Genomic DNA, 22,151 nt, shown 5'->3' with positions numbered 1-22,151 from the left:
CTAGGTGGAGACAGAGTTCAAGGAAAAATACATGTGGGAACAGGTAATAACAGCAATAACTGTGACACCAAAGCAGCAGTGAACTTGAGAAAAAGAAATACGGGCTAAACCTTTCACCAGGTTCCTTGTAATCCTGGCTTTGCTTACTTATTTCCCATCCACCCGCTACTTCACATTGCCTATGCAAACACTGAGTTTTGCTCGTGCGCGCCTTGCATCCTACACGAGCCAGAAGGCATCTGGATGAGAACAGTGAAAGCTTTACTCACCTTTTTCATCTTTGTGTTCCTGACTGTGAAGCGGCGCACAGTGTAGCAGGCATGAATGTTTGTGCTCTTCAGCGTCACGATTATGTTGCCATACTCCTCGCTGTTCTCCGACGGCCAGTACTGATCACATTTTCTCTGAACAAAGACATGGGTGGGTGGGTTGGCTAAGGGTTTGAGCTGCTTCTTTATACGTATATTTAGAGCTTTTTAAAAAAATAAAATCATGGCTAGCTGTGTATCCCTCCCTTATGTTAGTTATGTATTATACATCAATATATATCATCCCAAACCATTTAAAAACAAATTCTGCCCACGTGATTTGGGGAGGTGGTGAGGAGCAACTGCTAAGAAACTAGAAAATCTCTTACTCTTCCTTTTTCAACAAGGTTTGTGATCATGACAATGATTCCAGTATTTTGTTCCCAAATCATCCTCCAGAAATCTTCAAAGGTAGACTTTAAAGGTCCCTGGGTAGCAATGTAGGCTTTTGCTTTGTTGTAACCCTTCAAAGAAAACCATAATGCCAAGTGAGATGAAAGCAATATCATGGCAGACATATTAATATTTTAAAGATAACAAAGAAAGGTGCCTTTCTCATTCAGAATAGTGAGGAATTTGTAGCAAAATTATCAGGTGAAGTTGGAAAACACAACCACTTCACAGATGGCAATACTTCCTCCTTGTGGAAGGATTCAGAGTTAGAGAAGAAAAAACAATTCAAACAACTTACATCGACATAATTAGCATTAATGTAGTCACTGTGCTTAGAATCTTTTCCTGGTAAAGGCCTTAGCTTCACCCTGCTGTGATCATCTGCAGGATAAAAAACAGAGCAAAGAAGCATTAAGGAAACATGGTGCAGAACTGCAGGTAAACATCCCATTTCCTAGGTTTTGGAGTAGCACTTATTAATACGTGGAACAAAATGGCCTTGGATTGGAGTCTAGGGGGAGGTGGGACTACCTGTTCTTGGTCACCTGCTCATGGTAGCACGTCCTCAGGCTTCACATCCCTTAAAGTACATGGTTTGTGCTGGGACAGCTTCTCTTTAAAGGACACGGGAGCCTCTGGAGCACGATTTCTAGGATCATCCACATCACACAGTGTAGTGTGATTCAGAGAGCCGGGGCTCCCCACAGGCTGTGCAGCACCGTGTGGGGACACCAGCTCAGCTCTCGCAGGCAGTAGAGCCGCCTTCGCTTGGCTCAGTGTCTGAGCTCATTATCATCCACCCGGTGCTGGGCTCAGACAGCTCTACTGGCTCTGGGAGCTGAGTGAATGTCCTCACTCCTTCACCACCCTCATCATATCAAGAGGATAGACTTTAGGTCGCACTCTCTAGCTCCTCTTTTTGTTCCATGCAAATGCTTGACTTTGGCTTAAATCAGAAAAAAATTGCAGTCCTTTTCCTGCTCCTGGGCAGCAGCATCGGGCTGGGTGGTGCTTCCAACACATGCAGAGATGAGACACGTGGGCTAACTTTAAGCATGAAGAATTAGGTTTTAGTTGCCTTCCTTGAGCATCAGTGCAGAGAGAGTCGTTCCTCCAGGGGCAGAAAGAGGACTGGAGTGCCTGCTCCAATTCTCCTCCAATGGTACTTCTCTGTCTGTGCCTAGAGGGGCCAGACATCTATGTCTAAAATCAGAGTTGGGTCAACTGCAATGAATCCCCTTGCCCAGGGCCACACAGCAAGTCTTTTACAGGTCTGGGAATTGGTCTGCAGTCGGCACCTTGATTACTTCTGAGAATCTGTTAGAGACATGCCTTTCCTTCCTATACCATCAAAAACATTCAAGATTTATTGCAACACTTATGAACATTGTGAACTTTCTATCAGAAGCTCTCCATCTTTGTTCCTAAACCACAGTGACTGCTGCATCTGCCCTTTGTTCCACATCAGAGAACGATATGGAAAAAGTTACTGCATTTCCATCCCAGACCTGCAATAATCTGCATTCTAGAGCAGAGTCCAGATTTGCAGTTCTCAGAGGAATACAGGCAAAGCCTGCACTGTGCTACAAAGATCACTGTTTGTCCAAGTCATACACACAGCTGAAGCAGTTTGAAATACAGCAGGTACACTCTGTAAGATTTAGCACCTTTGGGATTATAACAGAATCGCAGGGATCATCAATAAAACTCTTTGCTCCACCATGCACTTCCCTTAGGCCAGTTTTGAGACATTAGTGGGCAGAAGAGCTCTGATCATCGATTTATCCCAGTTATTCCTCCACAAAATTTCATACCAAACTGATCCTTCTAAAACTACACTCGGACCATCAAACTGCAAAATGTTTTAAAACAAAAGCTGGAGTGAAATCCTGGTCCTAGAGAACTCAAAACATCCACTGCCTTTAGTAGGGAAATGGTCTCCCAGCCACACTTTCACATGTTTATTAATTACTGTGCAATGATGTAACTTGAAGCCACTTGCCTTTTCCAGTCACACACAGACACACTGTGAGAGGAGAGTGCCTTTTCGGGTTGATTCATTGTGCTTACTTACAGGCTAGGATGTTGATGTATCTGTTCTTGTGCTTGTTGTCGGGGTGGTTGGAATGCTCTGCAGTGATGTTCATGTCAGCCGTACAGCGCTGCACTTCCTAGGCATAAAAATTATTCAAATGGAAAATATGCCAGTCCAAAAAATTTGAACTTTATCTTCTTTTGCAATGGCTTACAGAAACCATGTTTAAAATACTGATATCTTAATTGCTGGATTGAACACAAAGCCCTCCAGTATTGTCCTGTATGACATGGTCTGATTAAGCCGAGCCGTGTTAGCTGCTCCCTGGTTGTGGTTACGCTCCTCTCCACAGACTTGGTGACAGATGCACTTTGGGCACCCTGAGGGCCAACTGTCCCCTCTGACCAGCAGTCCATCCGTCTTCTGGACTGCATCTCCTGTGATGCTCCGCTCTGTTCCCTCTTGGGAAGGGAAGACAGAGTCCCTCAAAGGCAAGAGCGGCCAGTGCAGTGTTAGAAACTAAGCACAAAACCCACTTCAACAGAAGCCTTTGACCGCTGGACAATTTATCTGCTTATAACCTCTCAAAACAGGGTTTCTGACATTTAACTTTGGCACTGACCTTTTGTTAGTTCTCTGCAGAGAGATGCCTTTTATAAAATATAAATAAAATAGATCTCTGAAGATAACAGCGAGTGCTTTAAATACCACTGCTTGGACACAGGTTAACAGCCCACGATATAGTGAAAAAGATAAAAGGTTGTTTCCACATATATATACATTTACAAAGCAGAAAGAGGCCAGGTTTGCCAAGGTGTTAATGAAGCTAGAGATGCAGATTTTTGTCTAGTTGAGGCTGTAGGTTAGATACCTAACTCCCATTGATTTTTTTAGGTCTTAATTTACCTCTTACTTACACTGTCCAACAACAGAATACAGAGCTATTGAAATGGTGCAATGGAGAGTCTTTTCTCTATTCCCCTTGGCCAGACTGTCCTAGAGGGTTACACAACTCAGAGACTGTCTTGCAAACTGAATCACTAAAACTCATGTGCAAGACCACCTCTAAGATACATATTTTTTTGGTATCTATTTAACCACAACCTTCCAGAAAAAGCTAAACCCCTTTTTATCACTAGCGTAAATATTCTTAGTTTAAAAACACATTTTTGAAAAATATATCAATGTTTGGAGTTTACAAAGTTGTGGAAGAAGCTATATTTATTCAAATCTTTTGCAAGTCCCAGAAATCGCACCAAACTGAACCAATTTCCCCCAAGGATATATGGAGAAGTGCCAAATTACTTTGTACTTCAGGCTTTAAAAATAACAGTATAGAACCTGCCTGAGAGGGAAAGTCATTAGGAGCTCACAGCTGCTACAAAGATCACAAGCTAAGTGACAGAGAAAAATTATCAAGAGAAATGCTATACAAACAGCAGATGTAACAGAGTTCAGCATTATGCAGACATTTCACAAAGGACTTGCATAGCAATTTTGATATCTTCCCCAGCATTTACATTTTAAAAGTGCAAAGTATACTAAAACCTTGAACATTTTATAGCTTTTATATCCACATGACACTTCCAAATAACAATTGCTTCTCTGTCTCTCTCCCGCCACCTCCATAGGGAGAAACATACTACATTCAAGAAGATGAGCTGAGCAAAGACAAAAAGGAATCAAGCAAAACTCTCTGCTGGCCCTAATAGAATTTTCATAGTTCTATTTCTATCACAGAAATAAAAAAACACATTAAAGTGTGCGCTTCCCCTAATTCTGCCTGTCAGCTCCAGTAAGCAAGGGACTTCTGATTACACAATGGGTAGGATCAGTTCAGCCTAAGTCATAACTGGAAAAGCAGCATTACTTACACGTTAGGTTGATTTAATGTAATTGCATTTTACCTTTTTTTGCATTTAGAAATCATGTAACATTACTGCTGTACCATTGTAGGTCAATCCTAAAAAATACCCCCCCCGCTTTTGAAAAGCCTCACATCAAACTCTACATCACTGCATCACTACAAAATTATTTTTAGAAGTTATTAGCATTGAAACATTTATGCCAAATGCTGTAGAATTTAATACAGATGAATCCAATAAGGTTCTGTGGAGAATACTCGAAAAAGTTATAGAATTTAATAGGGAATTACCTCCCTACTAAGGAATTTTCTCTGACAGTTTAAATACTACATAGTAAATGTATCATTTTCTATTACATTCTATAGGATTTTTCCATAAGGGAATTGTTGGTGAGGTTAATCATTTTAATTAACCTTTTTATGTTGATGCTGAGTGTTTTCTCAACTGTACATGTTCCCAGCTGGCCAATATAAAGTTAATAGAAGAGGAAGATTAAGCTAAGATTGTGAAAAACACATCAATGGAAAAGAAGGTCTGACTGTGAGAGCTGATCATCTGAAAATGGCTTTTCTTAACACATAACATTCTAAATGATTTTTAATACTCTGGAAAGCTGCTATAATGGTGGATTCCTATGTCTGCACACTGCAAAGCATAGCAAAAGGAGACTGTTCAAGAAAAGCTCCCTGTTGCCAATGCACCTCAACTCTTTTTGTCTTTTTAAAAATCAACGTAGAACAATAGAAAGCCATTTTGACTTCAGCCCCTCCCCAGCCCAGGACACAACCAATGCTTTCGGATGCTGAGGTTATTCGACGAGAAGGGGACTGAGGACATCCTCCAGCTCCATGTTGGCCACTGACAATGTTTGGCTGTGCTGCACGGACAGATCAGGCTGAGAGCAGAGTGGGGTTATCCATGCTCTCTTACCCTCCTAGGTTCATCTTTCTAAATTCTAAAAGCAAATTACTAAACCACAGGCTCACCCCACCAGACAGTAAGGCATAAGTTAACATTCCTCTGTTATTAAAGTCAAAGCGGTTGTCTTTCATCAATGCAGAAAACGCTGCAAGAAGACAAGACTAGTTGCAGCCTGTTATCTATGCCTCTGTTCAGAGTATTATTTACCCTTTGGCAGAAGAGGACAGCCTGGTGTTAATAAATATCACCCTGGAGAAAGTTCCAAAAAGTCACCATCCTAATTATGTCATTTTACCACATTTATGTATATTACATATTGACTTTCCCAGCATTTTCTATTGCTTATGCAGTGAACACCTTGGGATTTCTAAATCTTACTGGCTACCAAGTCTTTCATTTGCATTTAAAACATCACCATGATTATATTATTATTATTATTATAAGTTAAGTTTGCAGGCAGGCCACCAGGTCAGGTCTGATCCCAGGCTGCTCATTACAGCCTAAACAAACTCCTCTCTAATTAGCACAAAACCGCTATGGCACCATCGAGTAGGACAGATAGTGTCCATAATCCCAAACCCATAATTCATCCACAAACTTTTCAGCTCTAGAGTCTTTTCTTTGGCTTTCCTTAATCCCACTTAGCCTCTTCCACTGATTTTAACGGCGGCTGGCTAGAACACTGCTGTTCTTCGCGTTTAACTTTGCAGAACACATTACTGTCCAAAGATGAATGGACACAGGCTCTTATTCTGTCCTTTCAACTTATCATTGACAACCCAAGAAACCAAAGTACACGGTTTCAATTGACCGTTAGTTACTGTAAAAAGTGTTCTAGTCTATGCTATTATGGCTAATTTACCTTTTAATTATATTGTCCATGCTAATGCTAATTGGAATTTGATACACCCAGGTTTAACGACCCATTTTCATTGCCTTTCTGAAACAAGTTACAGATTAGTTTCTTCTAAACTTCAAAGAATTTCCATTTAAGTGTAAAATCAAACTGCTCCAGTGTCTTGCTGGCAATATAAGGTTCTGAGCAAGAATTTTTGCTACAGTGACTGAGCAGGAACTCGGTCTCTTGATTTGGCCTTATGCAGTGCTGCTGTTGTTTCCCATTACTTGTAGTCTGATGTCCTAGCAGGGGCTGAACTGTGAAAGCCTATGAATAGCAATGAGGAGGAATCATGAACAAAGAAAGGATCCTAATCTGAAGGACTAAATCAGAGAAGAGCCATAACTATGTTTTGATATTATTGTGATATTTTTTCAGCATGAAAGCAGCTAGTTCATCCACCCCTAAAATAATTTTTGATCTATTATTTTAATCCCAAATTAGAGAATTCTGTGGTAGCGCTCTTGCTGTTTATTTTATCACAGGAAACATGAAGATGGCATACCAACAGAGACAGCAGATAGTATTTGAAGATATCCCACAGGAATAGTGTAGATTTTTGTGATAATTTAGCACTAGCATAAACTCTCCGACGGCACTCAAGAGAGAGGTGAGCTGGGGACAGCCTAGAAAGAAGGGGAAAATAAACAAACTGGAAGGACTCAACAGAGGAATAACAGTGGAGGAATCATGAATAGATAACTAAAAATTCATGTAAATGAATGAGAGAGGGGAGGATGGTGGAGGACTGTTTGTGGTATTTTGCCCTTTGTTAGGGAGGGAGGTGTCAGAGTCTGACTGAAATGCTGCATTGCTCGCGTGGGGCTACGGCTCCTCCAAGCTGGGCTTTCAGGCAGAAACTTTGGGTATGGCTGTGGTACTATGGTTAGTTACAGAAAGCCCAGATATCTGAACTTCTTTTATTGCTTCTCCTCAACTGTATCTCTTAATTCACAATGCCAGTTTCTTAGGGTAGGTCAAGCAGTGAGATAAGAATCAAGAACTCCAGGAAGACCCTCTCCTGCAGCAATCCTGCCTCCTCCAGCTTCACAGTGCTGCTTCCCTTTGGTTTCAGTACAGCAATGCAAGGGTGAGAATACCTCTAATTATGGCAATTTTGGGCCAGGGCTATAAAACATTTCCCAGTGCAGTAATGTCTGCTAGCAGCATGCTTTTGAAATGGCATCTTTCTACTGCCAAATTCCTTGGTGTAGATGCAGTTATAAGCATGTGTCTGGTGTAAGCTGTGTCTAATCTGTAAGGGATGCCGGTATAACTACACAGCGGTTTTAGTGTCTCAAGAAATGTGCAAAGTGCAGTGTTATCTGTCTTCAATGCAGCCCTTCGCTAGAGAATAACATTCTGAGGTCACTGGTTAAAAAGAGCTACTGACCCCTGCCCTGAGCAGCAGCAACCAAGAGAATAACGTTAGCAAATCCCTGCCACATCACTGAAGATATAGATTTATGTTATTTTCTTACATTTCAGGACATTTAGAAGAAGGTGCCACTGGAGTATAAAGATATTTTCAATTTATGTGATGAGGGAGCTAGACAGCCTGCCTCCAAGTTCAGTGAGCCTGTTCAGACTCCAAATTGGCAATGAATCATTACACTCACACGGCCACAGGCTGGAAAGGTCTGCGGAGATTGCATTCACCCACTCTAATCACTACTGCAGCAGCACTGACCAACCCACTCCAGAATTAGGGAGGAGGGAAATAAAATTGTCTGATCTCAAAAATCCAAATACTGCATTATACTATAAAAAGTCACAGTTAGCTTTGGGGATGGAGGGTGATTTCTTGGCTTTGTGTTCCTTTCTTAGAGCAAAAGGACACGACTACTCAAAAACTTACTGTGTTATTCCAGTAATGGGCCAGGGGGAGGGAGTGAAAAGCTTTACCGTGGGAGGTGGCACTTCACACTCTTTTTGATACAAGAATTTGGAGGGCACATGCCCTATATAGTCAGGCTATCAGGGGAATAGAAGATGACAAATGTGACATCAGTTTTTAAAAGGAGATCCAGAAGGGATTTCAGGCACTACAGCCCACTAAATCTGACTTCTCTGTGGGGCAAACTGCTAGACGCTGTAATAAATAGCAGAGCTAGTGAACGCCTCTAACACACTGTGGACAGGTCCCTGAAGAAGTCTATAGGTAAGAACAGTCAGGAAGAGACAGCATATTTGGATTTCCAAAATGTTTGTGAAAAGCCCTCTCAGTAAAAATCTGATCTGTCTTGGAGCAAAAGGAAAACTCGCCTTGTATACTAACAGGTTAGAGGTGGGACTCACCTGCCCAGGAATTGTCAGTGTTCAGATTTCACCAGTGGGACCTTACAGGGACCTAATCTACTCAGAAATGGACTGCAGAGGAGACAAAGTGTGTTTATGATACAAAATTATTCAGGATAATTAGAACAAAAGCTGTTTGTGAAGGGAAGCAGAACAATCTTGCAATACTGAGTGGCTGAGTGATAAAATGGCAAATGAAATTCAATGTTGATAAATGCAAAGTGATGTACTCGAGAAAAACAACCCTAACTATACATACATACTGACAGGTTCCCAATTTGCTATTGCCATTCAGTGATGAGACCTTGGGGTCATAGCTGATAGTTTTCTGGAGGTGTCAGCTGAGTGCTCAGTAGTTGTTAAAAAACAAATAGGATGTTAGGAAGAAGGAAAGTAATAGAAAGCCAAACAGAAAACATCATTGTGCTCCCTCAGAACTCTGCAGTAAACCCACTCATTAAATACTGTGCACAGTTTTGGCCTTCCCATTTTGAAAAGGATATTGTAAAGGAAGAATAAAAGGTACAGAGGGAACAAGTCATCGTAAGTCTAGAATGGCTTCCTCAAACAAACGAACAGTTTTGAAAACAGTTGATGAAGTGGGAATATGAGGGAGGCAGACAATCATGTGAGGCATTTAAGTGAACAGGGATGTACTTTGTAATGTAAAAACTAGAAGGCACCAAGAGAAGTTATTAGGTATGAGTTAAAAGCAAGAAGTAGTCCATTATTGTGGAACAAATTGCAGAATTCATTGCCATGGAATGCTTTGGACACCAGAAGTCTAAAAGGGTTCAAGAGGCAAACAGAAATTTATGGCAGAAAGGTCTATCAAAGACTATTAAATATAATGATGCCAAGAAAATCTCTGGCTAGACAAGGAGTAGATATCATCTCTGGCTCGGGAAGCCTCTCAATCTGTTCAGTCTTGCCACCAAACCCTGCCCCAGTGCTGCCCTGTAAAAATGTGGTACCTCACCCTGTATGCCATAGTAAGAGGGTGCTGGAGCTGCCTGAAAGCAAGCCAAAAAACCTTCTTGAACTTCTTTCAGTATTAGGTTGAACAAATTCCAAGGTAGAATACAAAGGCTTATATCAGAGACCAGCACTGGTGATGCAAGATTGTGGACTTTATTTTAAAAAGCTCTTTGTTGTTCAGTATTAAATTGAACCCTATATTTCTAGTTTATATCAAGAATTGAAAATTCATGGGACTCAAAGGAAATCTTAACAATTCTGTATATACAAGAAAGCCCAGCTATCACCAGACAATAAAGCTGGCTACTTGCACTATGATTATCCAAAGGGAACAAGGATTCATTTTGGATGTGCTTTCCAAGGAAAGATTTGTGAGTTCTAAGTTCTTTTTTCCTTTGCACATAAAATGCTTCCTAAGCACATTCACAAAATATTTAGCTGTAATTACAGCTCATTTTAAGAGGAGGAGGGAGTATTCACAGAGTTTACTTTCAAAGGAATCTTCTCCATGTAAAAACCAAGTCAATACAACCCACAACACGCTGCCAAAAACACAGGAAGAGACCTACACCAAAAACTACCAACAAACAAATGGAGAATGTTTACCTTCTACATCAGGCAGGGTATGTCTGTGCCTAGCTTAGTCCTTCTTTTCACAGGTTCTACCATAAACCTCCTGCCCCAGAAATTTCTGAAGAAATTTTTGATCCTTTTTTCCTTTAAAAAAATCTCTTGTGCTGGCTATCTTCGGGAAGACTTATTTATTCTGTAGTATTGATCACATTTTTTCAGCATCTCCTTCCCATCCTCTTTTCTCTTCCTTTTAGATGTAAAAAGCAGATTTTTTTGGTAAAAAGCCTGTATGACTGCAGAACCTAACACCTCTTTTCAGAAGTGCCCCAGGGCTGAAGGCATGATACGGCTGTGGTACTTTCCACCCAAGGTTAGCAGCCCTGTAGCACTGGATTTTCTGTTTCAGCTGGAATCCTACTGTTTCTCCCTAAAACATTAGCTAAGTCTTCACTGTAGCTGGTAGATGCAATTCCAGCACATACACCCTGGCTGGATCTGACTGGATGTGAGCAGTTAGACCACTAGCCACTTCCAATAGCCACTGTATAAATGTAACCTCAGGCTCCTCTATCCCTCAGCCACTTTCAAAACTGGGAATTGGATCTCTGAGTCAGTTTAGGCACTTGAGAAACGTTCTACCTATAGGCTCTGTGAAAAATCCCAGGTTTCACTCTTCTGTCCCATCACTGTGAACTATAAGGAAGAAAGTCAGGCCCACGAGGCGTCAGCAGGGCAGAACATAAGCAATGAAAGGCAGCTGGATGGTTTATCTCAGACACTGATCGTCTTGTTCCTATTTCTTCTCCCTACTCTAGGAGATTTCATTTACTCTTTAGGAAGCTGAGACCTCAGCTATGAAGAAATACATCTGGAGTAGCTATACTGACTTCAAAGCAGACGCTCCAAATTTTAAGTCAGCACGGAGAATAGAATTTGGCGCGTGCAGTGCAGTCGGAGGAGTTTAACTTCCCTTCAGAGGGGACCCTGGGCTCCCTAGAACAGGACTAATTGGCCAAAGCTATCTCTCCGACTGCCTGCCACGGCGTGGCACTCACAGCAGGGAGCTCCAGGAGGAAGGGGAAAATAAGGCTATTAGAGCAGTGTTTTTCTTTGCTAAAACATGGGCAGAAGGTGTCCAACATTTGTTAATAGCAGTGATTTTGCAACAGCTGAAGCAAAGCCTGCTTAAAGCCAGACCAAGTTTACAGATGTGTTGCTGATTATTTTGAATAATTAAATGGTGTAAAACCCAGCTGTGATGAATAGCGCTGGGGTCACAATTCATAAATAATTGAGAAGAGTGAGTCGCATTTGATCATCCTGATCAAATTCTACTCTCTGGAGAATAAATGTTTGTCCTGAATACCATCAACATTGTTAAATGCCTCAATATTCCTGCTCAGCCATCCAGCCAGCAGTCAATTGAACTAAATCACTTTAACACCTTACACATTTGCCTTCCTCATGAATACAAAATGTTTCTAACTTACACAACTGGTTTTGGGCATGAGACAAAGCAGCCACTCTTTATAGACAGTAACCAAACAGCAACAATAAATGTTTTAAATGATCCCATTAAAAACAATTCCTGCATACAGTCTCGTCTTTACTGCACTAAGCAAAGAAGCTGTAGATATAAGGCCACCTATTTTGGTTCATTGCCTTGTTTGTAAGCAGAGCTGCCTCTCACACGCAGCACACACACACACCTCCTTCTGCTGGTGGGGAAGCCAGTAGCACAGCTCCATGCAATTTCCTGGGGCTCCTCCTGCTTCTCAATACTTGCTGAAGTTCAGCAGTGACTGTGATTAGACTGAATGAAAGAAATGCCTATAACCCGGCCACAGAATACTGATTTATTAAGGCCTGACTCTGCAGCCCGTCCTCATACTGTGTGATGTTTATCACGTTTGCACAACATGGGTTTGGTAACTCAGAGGTGGAAAACTATTCTCACTTCATTGGAATTACCTCCAGTTTATAGCAGATAACAGGTAACAAGATGCAAACTTTCAAATAATCACATTAGATCAATACCACCAACTAAATCCTGAATTCTTTCTCCTTGGTTTTACTGTAACAAAATAAGCAACGACTTCAACAGCAATCTTTCCTGGCTGAACAGAGCATGAACAAGGACTCCAGGAACTGACCCACAGTTTGGGTTTTCATAGAAGACAAAATTCTACTATTCTTACTCATAGTGAGCACTATTTTACTCCTTTTGGGCTACTCAGGGGGTATGTGACTTCTCAGTGTGACTAAGAGGAGCAAATTCTGGGCCAACAAGAGTAAAATAAGCTGCAGATTACAAGAAAAGCCTGGAGTTAAAAACAACTGCTTGCATCTTCACGTTGTTCCTGGGGGATTGCAGGCAGCTTTTCCTATTTAATAAAAATCTAAGACGATCCCCCCTTAAAGGCACCAAATCTGGTGGTTAGAAAGCATCTGTAGATGTCCAGTTCCACACTGCTCATACCTGGTGGCAAACTGGTATTTCCCTATTTCTTCCAATACATTTGAGCACTGCATTTACCTGACATGACAGCATCACACAGATGTCACATGGTCCCTAACTATTAATACACAATTAACTTTAGGAAAACAACATTTTCGTGGTGGATCATTAAATCGTACCTCAAAGTCTTCTGAGAACCCATGCTGGTTATTAGAATACAGCTCACCGATGTGTTTAATGAACTGCTTGACTGGAATGGCTTCCATATCATCTGTAGAAAGAAAGAGATATTCAGAGTTGCTATTTGTCTCACACATAAAACTTCAGGAGAGAAAGTTTTCACTCAATATCGCTTAGATCTGAGTTCTCAGGGGCAGGGCCAGTTCAATATGCAGTAATAAGAAATCGTGATGAATCTGACCAATTTTGAGGTAAACTCTTCATATTCTATTTCTAATTCTAAGCACTACAATTACGAATACTGAGAGTCTATCCTCTGGGATGCTAATTTACAAAGTCCAATTGAAGTTCAAGGATCGTTTGGTTCTTGTTCACAGTTTGAAGATGGTTGTGGATGGGATGAAGAGGCCTCCTCTCCTTCCACACTGTATAAAAAGGACAGAAAAGACCCAAAATATGGAACTACTTTTGACAATTGCCCCCAGTAAGTTTTTACTAGACTGAGCAGACACACAGGCTTTTCTCATGGAAGTTATTAACTTTTTCCTTTTTATACAACGATGTAGAATCCAAATGGATTTATCATGAAACTGTCTCTGAGCAAAAGAACAGGCAACACAACACCCACATTAATTTGAGTTCTCTCTCATGCCAGACACTATTCATAACATTGAATATGTATTCCACTGGACCATTTGTTCTTGCTCAGCACAGTGCAAATTCCACCCAATATACCAATAAATCACCCACAGACGTTTTCTTAAAAGAAAGAATTCAAAGGCTTGAATTGAATTAAAGACAAACAAGACTGTTTTGAGCACCTGGGACTCTGGACAGATTCTAATAAAGCTGGGGTATAGGATGGCTGCCTTATTTCTCTCTTTCTCTCTCTCACAAAAAGACCTAGATGTTGTTATAACCACCGCTGCAGTTGGTAGAAACATTGCACTTGCCAAGATTCATTAGTTAATATTTTCAGACTGGCATTTAGTAAACGTAAATTGCTCTACAACTGTGATTACTTTCAGCATGTGAAATAATCTATTGCCTGATGGCTACTATTGTCTGATTGCATGATTTTATGGCAATACTCTGGTATTCATATATTCCATTTAATATTCTTCTGAAGATCGCATCCAGTTTATGTTTACTCCCAGTAATTCACTGGTGTATTTTTGCTCCCATTTAGCAGCCATATGGTTTGGTGCTACAGCTGCATTATAATCTGGATTCTTTTCCTTTTAAACATCTACATTATGATAGAAAAAATCCAAATATTTCTACAGATACTTAGCAAAATTTAACGATAAATAAATAGATGTGACATTTACTGTATTCGGAGTGAAAGATCTTTGGCAGCTAAAACCTCTAAGCTGTCACATATGCTTTTCTTAGCAAAGGGTATGAAGATCTGTATGTGTAAATGAGGTTCTACTTTGGCAAGAATTTTATAGATCCGTGACAATCTGATTTCTTTCCAGCTGATGGCAGTTAATATTGACCATGTCATTACTTCTCTACTCTTATTTTATCAGGTAACGCTCTAAGGTGGCTTTTTGCATCTATTGACATTTTCAGGTTTCAATCAGCTCTCTTTTGTTTTATTTACAAGAGCCAATTGTTAAAGATATGTTTGCAATCTGATCACCTCCCAGTATAGTTATGCTACTTTAATTAACCACATGCTCATTTACTGAATAATACAGAATTCAAAACATTTGACAAGTGTATGCTCATCTTAGCAAAAAGCTGCGGCATGCAGAAATGCTGGCATTTTAAAACATTTAAGTGATAACATTTATTCTATGTAATATTGAGAACATCATCATCTCATAACAACATTTGTATTAATATTTTTGCAGCCAAGAGACTTGAATGAAATGATCTATAGGAACAGCAGTCAATAGCAAGAGCCTGTAAAACAATCTTTCCTCTCCTGAAAAGTAACCCATACATCCTAGATTTCCTTGAAAATAATTTGTGCTATGATAGCAATTCACATACTCTCACTAGAAAAGTTCTATAGTTATTATTTCTTTTTTTTCTTGAGTAGTCTAGCTCAACTGAGACCAACAGAGATCAAGGATTCACTGCAGCAGACCAGTGTGTCCAATTTAATTTTGCAGAAGGCAGAATTTAATTTTAATTGTGATCTGTGAGCCAAAAAATACATTAGAGATAACGTGCTCTCTGGTCCATTGAATTCCCACCAATTTCAAGGATGGGTCTGCACCATAGATCCATGGCAAAGTATGGTTAGTTTTCTTTTTATCATCATCACTGCATGGTGGCAGTATGTCTCCACCTTTATAGCCACTGTTAATTCACTTCTCTGTTGTTCACTATCCTTTATTGTTTCTCCTCCCTTTTTTCTCTTCTGCAATTTCACTTCAGATTCCCTCCCTTTGCCTTAACCCAATGCAGTTTCTTACCCTATTTGATAACATGGGCAACAATTAAACATTAAATAAATTAACTAGGAAATACTGTTGACATATGAGCTCACTGGGTGAGAGGGAGCTTACACTGCTGAAGCTGCCCATAAACTCAGGAAAAGCATGGTGGAGCAAATGTGATTGTTTCCTATTAGGAAGATTAAAATCAGAACCATAAGTGCTAGAAACTCAAAAAAATATTTATGATTTCCAGCTTTCAAACTGCTGGGACAACGTGGTCCTACTGACTGTGCAAAAGCCAGGCAGAGGCCACCCCCTGAGGGACACGTGCAGCCCAGAGGGGACAGGTAGCCCACGGCCACTTCCCAGCTGTGTGCCCATCTTGCCTCTGCTGATAGCCACAAGAAAGCAGCTGTACAGTCTATGACACTAGCCAATGAAACAGAAAAGTGTTAAAGCAATTTGGGCCTGTATTTTTCTATTCATAAACTCCCAACTCCAAACTCCCACCCAGGAACACAAATTACTTTAGCTGGGGTGTATGCATGCTTTGCCATGGGCAGCTTGGCACACCTCCAGTGAAATATGTATTAATACACTCAGCACTCTTGAATGAGATCTGCTTTGACGTTACCTGAAGATGGCTGTGTGACCTTCCCTAAGAAAACCAACAGATGTAGCTAGATGCACAGAATATGCTCTTCCTTGCACTATCGTCAGTCCAAAGGCTTTGGTTAAGCCTTCTTTCCATCTTAAGACAAATAGACTTCAATGACTATAATTCTTTTAGTCGATTGAAGAGATTAATGGAATCCTATAATGGCTAATTAGAAGCTCTCATAGTTCTTCTGCACATATTCCCTCTTGTACCATATACTTTTTCCCATCCAAAAGCTAGAGCGACATTTGATATTGTCAGTATGATGCTTACATTTTGCAAGACCTACACATTATTCAAAGGGGAGAGGGAAACGTTTTAATAACATACCTTCACCTCTAACACTGCAGATATAATTACAGTTCTGTCTAGCTTGGGTTTAGCCATCTGTTTTATCAGTGTCAATAAAGTGATTCTGGATTTACGTCACTACAAAATACAAGCTGAATCTGGCACCATACTAACCCTTTGTGTTACGCAGAGAAAGAATTAATCTTGAATGGATGGGGGCAAAAGTATCCAGAACGTTAAAATAATTGTATATATATTTTTTATTATTAATAACTTATAATAACATTCCTTATAATCAGTCACTACTGAAGCTGACAGGCGGGGGGCATCCCTATACTAGATATTTAACACTTTGGTGGAGTTCCCATCTTCACTTGCTGGTCCAAGATAAGCGCCTGAGAGGAGTATCAAAACCACAAAACCGAAGGGGATCACAGTGGGGCTAATCTGCTGCCATGAAGTGAGAATGCCAAGAAGAAAGTAACGTTTGTTTAAAAAAATGATTGTAGAGGAAAACCTTCACTTGCACTTCATTTTTTAAGAAATGGCAATTGACAATGCTGAATACTTAATACATTCCTTCAGGAGACAGCCACCTTCAAAAGAAGCCCAAAGTGTACAAAAGCAATAAAGTTTGAACAGGGTTACCCTTAAAGTTTGGATAATTAGTAATCCTGCCAGGAAGGATTTCCCCCTATCTCCCACTTAATAACCTGCCTTTGTAATGTTAAAGCAATAGCCAATTTCAAAAGAAAAATGGGATATCATATCAGAGATGGCATTTCCACATAATAAGATCTCAGATTAATTTTGATTCATTTATAGCCTGAGCGCTCACTGGATAGTTTAGTGGTATTGGATTGAAATAGATGGTTTTGGGTCAGGAATTAATCCAGAAGGTCAAAACCGAAGTGCTTCCTCATATTACCTTTGTCTAGTTTGGAGTTTTGGTGTTTCTGAAGACTAGATGTTTGACAGACATGAAGTCTTGGTAAGAAAATTCTCCCATGTCTTTCATTGTTTGTAAATGGTTTCTGGTTTTCAGCTATTATCTTGCCCAGTCTACTAAATCCAATATACTCCATGTATCTTATGCCTTACTATTAATGTGAAAGCTTATTTCATTTTGTTAGTCACTGCACTCCAGTCTCTCATTTGCAAAGCCACCTGGATTCATGTGCCATAGCTGTCACGTGGCTTGGCCCATCTGCTCCCGCAGCAGCCACTTACTGCACTGCTCAGCAACCCTGTGCCATCCCTTGCATCTCAGAAGGGCCTCCATCAATTCTCAGCATGTTCTTCACAGCTGGCTTCAGCCAAAGGACGAGGGGATTCTCCCACTCCCTTCTCCCTGCCTGCGGGACTGAGCAGTGAACTGAATCAGTCTGCTGATCTGGCTGATGAATGCAAGAAAGGATTAATTGATTTGTGGGGAAGGGGAAGAAGGATTAGTTGTCAGTGGGGTAGATGGGTTGATCCTACTCATTACCATGAGGAATAGTAAAGTGACAGGGAAACTGCCTTTCTGAAGGCAGCACAAACCTAACCTGGCTTATGACAATTATAAAACCAGTGACATTGTTAGTGATATTAATGCTGGAGAATCCACCCTCAATAGTGTCTCCTCACAGTTCTTATCTTCCGCAAAAAAGTTCTCCCAATTGGAAAGAAATATCTACCAGTAGGGTCATAGTAGGACTGGATTTGACCTCTTAACTCACTGAAAAATAACATATCTGACCAATGATGTCCCATATCCATAGCAAACAAGCACCTTTCTGCTTCCAGCAGCACTCCATCCTGGGATGTCAATTCATCTTTCACCTTCTCATTCTCCACTGCTGGAGACAGCACTGAATGCAATCCCAGGATTTTTAAAATATATTAATTTTATTGTTAACCACATTCAGTGGGATTCGTGGATTTTTATTTTTTACAAAGAGAGATGGAAAAATTCTGCAAGCAGCTGGGATACCTAGCATCGATATTAGGATGCATATTACTTAAATTGAGTCTAACAGCCATTCCATAAGCTACAATATGTATTAGAGTGAAGGCTACAGACCTATGGCAAAAGTTTGACTTCACAGGCAGCAGTATAACCACGTAACTCTGCAGAGTGCAATTCCAACAGATTCATTTAAACAACCAGCAATGGGGCACTTGTAGCCCAGACTTAAAGAGGATCTATGCAGCTGTACCCTGCAATATGAAAGTGCACACAACACACAGTACTAAACACGGATGTAAAGCCTGAATATGTCTGGATTTGGTCCACCTGTAGAAAAGTGGCTGATCGTAAAGAATATTGCAAAGATTAATAGCATACCCTTGGGTAAAATTCTGCCCCAGTAGAGGTTACTGAAAAACTCCTATCAACTTCGCTAAGGTCAGGTGTTCACCTCTACAGAGAAGCTTAGACAAAAATCTCTGAACCTACAGACTGAGTGTATACTCCGAAGTGCACATGCTTACAGGGGTCAGAAACTTCACATGCAGCTCAAATTTTGGCACTGTTTGAATTTGAAATGTCTGAGCGGGCAACTCCATAGCCAGATCCTGCCCTAACTCACACGAATGCAGGACTCCATGAGTAATTCCATACCTAAGAATGGGTGGTGTCCAGCTTTCTCCAAAACATTTTAGATTTAATGCATTTGAATTATACATAAAGAGCCTTTAATTCTGCAGTATATTGGCTCTCCTTGTTTACGTATTTGAAATAAGAATGCAGCTGAAGCCATTGTGTTCCATTTGGAATAATTAATTTTTCTCACTGATCCCACTGCTTGCTGTATAAAACATGGCCAGAAATATAAGAACAATTTTATTTGTACAACATAAGTATCAGTTAATTTATGATATAACAAAGTCATTAAAACCCCCTTAGTATTGAGAAGGTGTCTGCTTTCTGTGGAGATCATATCTGCATAAATACTAAAAAGCCAATACAGTAGGTTTCATTCAGGAAGGTCAAACTACCTGCTGAAGCCCTGTAAGGCTTTAAGGCTGGAATCCTCCCGAAGTCACTGACCTCAGTAATTAAGACAAATTAGAAATTAAAATAAATAATAAATTACTAAGAGTTGATTATTGGGGACACTATTCCTCATTAATGCTCACATTTTTGTAATCATGTGTTTATTGAATACTGTTTTTAATAAAAATGTCTTTCAAAGTGAAGAGGCATGGAAAACATATGAATACATTTGAAAGTCCTGGATAGGTGGGCATGTTGAAAGAAAACCACAGAAGTCCTTCCAGCAAGATAATTGCTATCTATTTGTTATAATCAAGTCAAATGAACACAAGGGCAGGGTTCTGATAAAGGGGAGACACATGAAAAAGCAGAATATGAAAAATCACCTGTGTAATATTGTAGCTACATTCATCTCTCTTGCTTCAAGATTTAATCTACTGCAATGCTATTAGCCATGTGTCAGTCAGGAATATAAAGATGTTAATGATAAAATTTTGTATGTGCCAAAATAAGAGCTCAGTTTAAATCTGCTTGTACAAATCTTAGATTAGGTTATCATTAATTATAAATGTAATAGCAATACACTTCTTCCCTTTAAGCAAAAAACCAATTTCAGTCCAAGAGAATGAAATAATGTGAATTTTCCCTTAGCACAGACATTAAACATGATCTTATTGGGTACTGCCTGCTAAATAACACAATTTTAATCTCACACATTTCCATCCTCAGGTCCCAGTCGTGCCATCAATTACATACATGCCTTACATTTAAACACATGAAGGTTCAACTCCAGGGCTCTGCAGCCCAGCGTGATGCTGCTCAGAAAAGGATCTATCTGCATTTCACATGGCCACCGTGAAAACATGTTTTTGGGTGATTTAGCCAACTCCTGAAGCCTCCATTACAAGTACCATGATTAGATACCACACCATAAATTCTTCAGTGTGCTGCAGGAGCAGCAGTTTATAGCAGAGAAAAAGGAAGGTGGATGTTCCCCTAAAATACCTTGATATTTTCTTGGCTTCAGAGGACGGCTGTGTTTGCAATATTGCATTCGTGAATTTAATTGAAGCTGAAGATAGGTACAATTCACAATATGGTGCTGGAACATAAATCCGCAGGGAGCAGAAAGCAGAAATAAAGTCTTAAACAGCTGAAGAGCACTACCTCTGTGCTCAGTGAAGAGCTTCATGCCCTTGAGAAGCAAGCCCTCCACTGCAGTTAGCGCTTTTCCTTGTACCTTGCCAGTCTAATACAGGATCACTGTGCTCAGCACACTGTCACTGTAGTGGCCACAGACACATCCTGGTGCTCTGCTCTTCGCCTCTTGGGATGCAACTTGAGACAGCTACATCTTAGCAGAAAACAGTAAGATACCAAGGCTCTGTTGGGAACCTGCTGTTTCCTTGTCAAATGAGATACCTCTTGGTAGAGTCTCTTAATAGAAACAGCTTGTCACAGGGTAGATGCTACCAGAAGATATCAGAAGTGCAGGAACTGAGCTTGTAAAAAACACATCAAGTCTAACCACTGATGTTCATCAGGAAAGGATGAAGGCAATCATGGTTATTGAAGGAATAAGGAAAAAGGTTTCAAAATTCTGCAGAGATTTAACAGAAGCTAAGAGTTAATAAGATGGACTCTTGATGGGACTCCTCCTTGTAACCATGAGATGACAGAGGGAAATGAAGGAGAGTCATGACTGCACTGGCCTTCACACCCTCGCATGACTGCATGAGGTAGTCAAGGCACATTTTCACTGCAACGTACTTGGTTACTCCACTATCTCCTGGGCTCATGCACCCACACTGAGTCATTCTTGAAGAAGCATAAGAGTGTTTCTCCATCAGATTCTGCCACTTGTTATTTTAAATACAGTATTCGTGAACTCCAGTACTAGTTAAAAAATTAATTTACTGACCTTTACACGTAAAACTGCATGCACCTTGATCCAAGCACTGGGAAGTGCTCCTGAGCCTTGCAGTCTAGACACAGCTGAAATGATTGGCATCGCCTCTGAATCATTTTACTTCTACTAAAAATGGTGAAAGACATCTGGAATAATACTCTAAATGAATCAGCTGCATTGGCCAGCCATTGTGTTCTTTATGAACCACGTTTCCCTGGACTGTGGAAGACTATGCAGAGTTTTGAGTTTTGCCATAGGGTCAAGGCTCAACTATTTCTGTACTGATCGCACAACAAGTCCTGCTGACATGAGTGCCACAGCGTGCGCTGTGCCCACGGGCTGGGCAAGGAACCCATAAAGCCTCAGTGAGCTCCAGAACAATGCACCACCCAAGAACAGGAAAGCTCTGAAACAAAGGATAGCAGGAGGAGGGTAGAAGTGAAATTTGTGCTAGTTCCACTATTTGATATCATTTAAGTTGCACAAAGATGCATTTCTGCACTGCTGTCGGGGAGCAGGTCTCGCGATGAGAAGAAAGGAACACTGATAAGGGATGCATTTTGTGTTGCAGTGCTGCAAAACATACAGGTCTGCAGCTATGATGCTGCTGTTATTCTTACTTATCCAACTCTACTGAGAAGGATCAAATCCAGAACTGTTTTAACCAGATACTGACCCAACTATGGAAAAAAACCCAACCAAACAGGAAGAGGAGCTGGTTTGCTGAGAAAGACATCTTGCCAAGACCAGATGTTATAGTGAAGAGATCCAGGCAAAGATGATGTGGACATGGCCAAAATTAACTGAGTGTTGAGGCAAAGAGAGAAGATACGGAGAAATAATTTTGTTGGGCTGAATGGCAGGGGAGTTTCAGAAATCTGCTGTTGATTACACATGCATTACTGTCAGGCGCAAGGCTTATGTGAGTTTAGATTTATACCTCAGTTGTAATATCCAGTGGGTGACTCAGTTAATGGTATCTCCTTTGTCCTGTGTTTCTCTAGATCAAG

The 22,151-nt window shown here is 40.5% G+C and overlaps 1 protein-coding gene across 1 annotated transcript in view; it reads right to left on the bottom strand.

The window, feature by feature from the left end:
* Window positions 1-22,151, bottom strand: part of PTPRG (protein tyrosine phosphatase receptor type G) — a 408,208-nt gene that overhangs the window by 14,273 nt on the left and 371,784 nt on the right. Inside the window, exons 15-19 of the mRNA XM_074835886.1 lie at window positions 12,907-12,998; window positions 2,776-2,872; window positions 1,000-1,082; window positions 638-772; window positions 270-404 (exon numbers count right to left, since the gene is read on the bottom strand). Coding sequence (XP_074691987.1) covers window positions 270-404; window positions 638-772; window positions 1,000-1,082; window positions 2,776-2,872; window positions 12,907-12,998 — 542 coding nt within the window. The remainder of the gene's footprint in view (window positions 1-269; window positions 405-637; window positions 773-999; window positions 1,083-2,775; window positions 2,873-12,906; window positions 12,999-22,151) is intronic.

Source organism: Strix aluco, chromosome 11, assembly GCF_031877795.1.
Source record: "Strix aluco isolate bStrAlu1 chromosome 11, bStrAlu1.hap1, whole genome shotgun sequence".
Lineage (NCBI taxonomy): Eukaryota > Metazoa > Chordata > Aves > Strigiformes > Strigidae > Strix > Strix aluco.
This window is presented reverse-complemented; position numbering and strand designations above follow the sequence as displayed.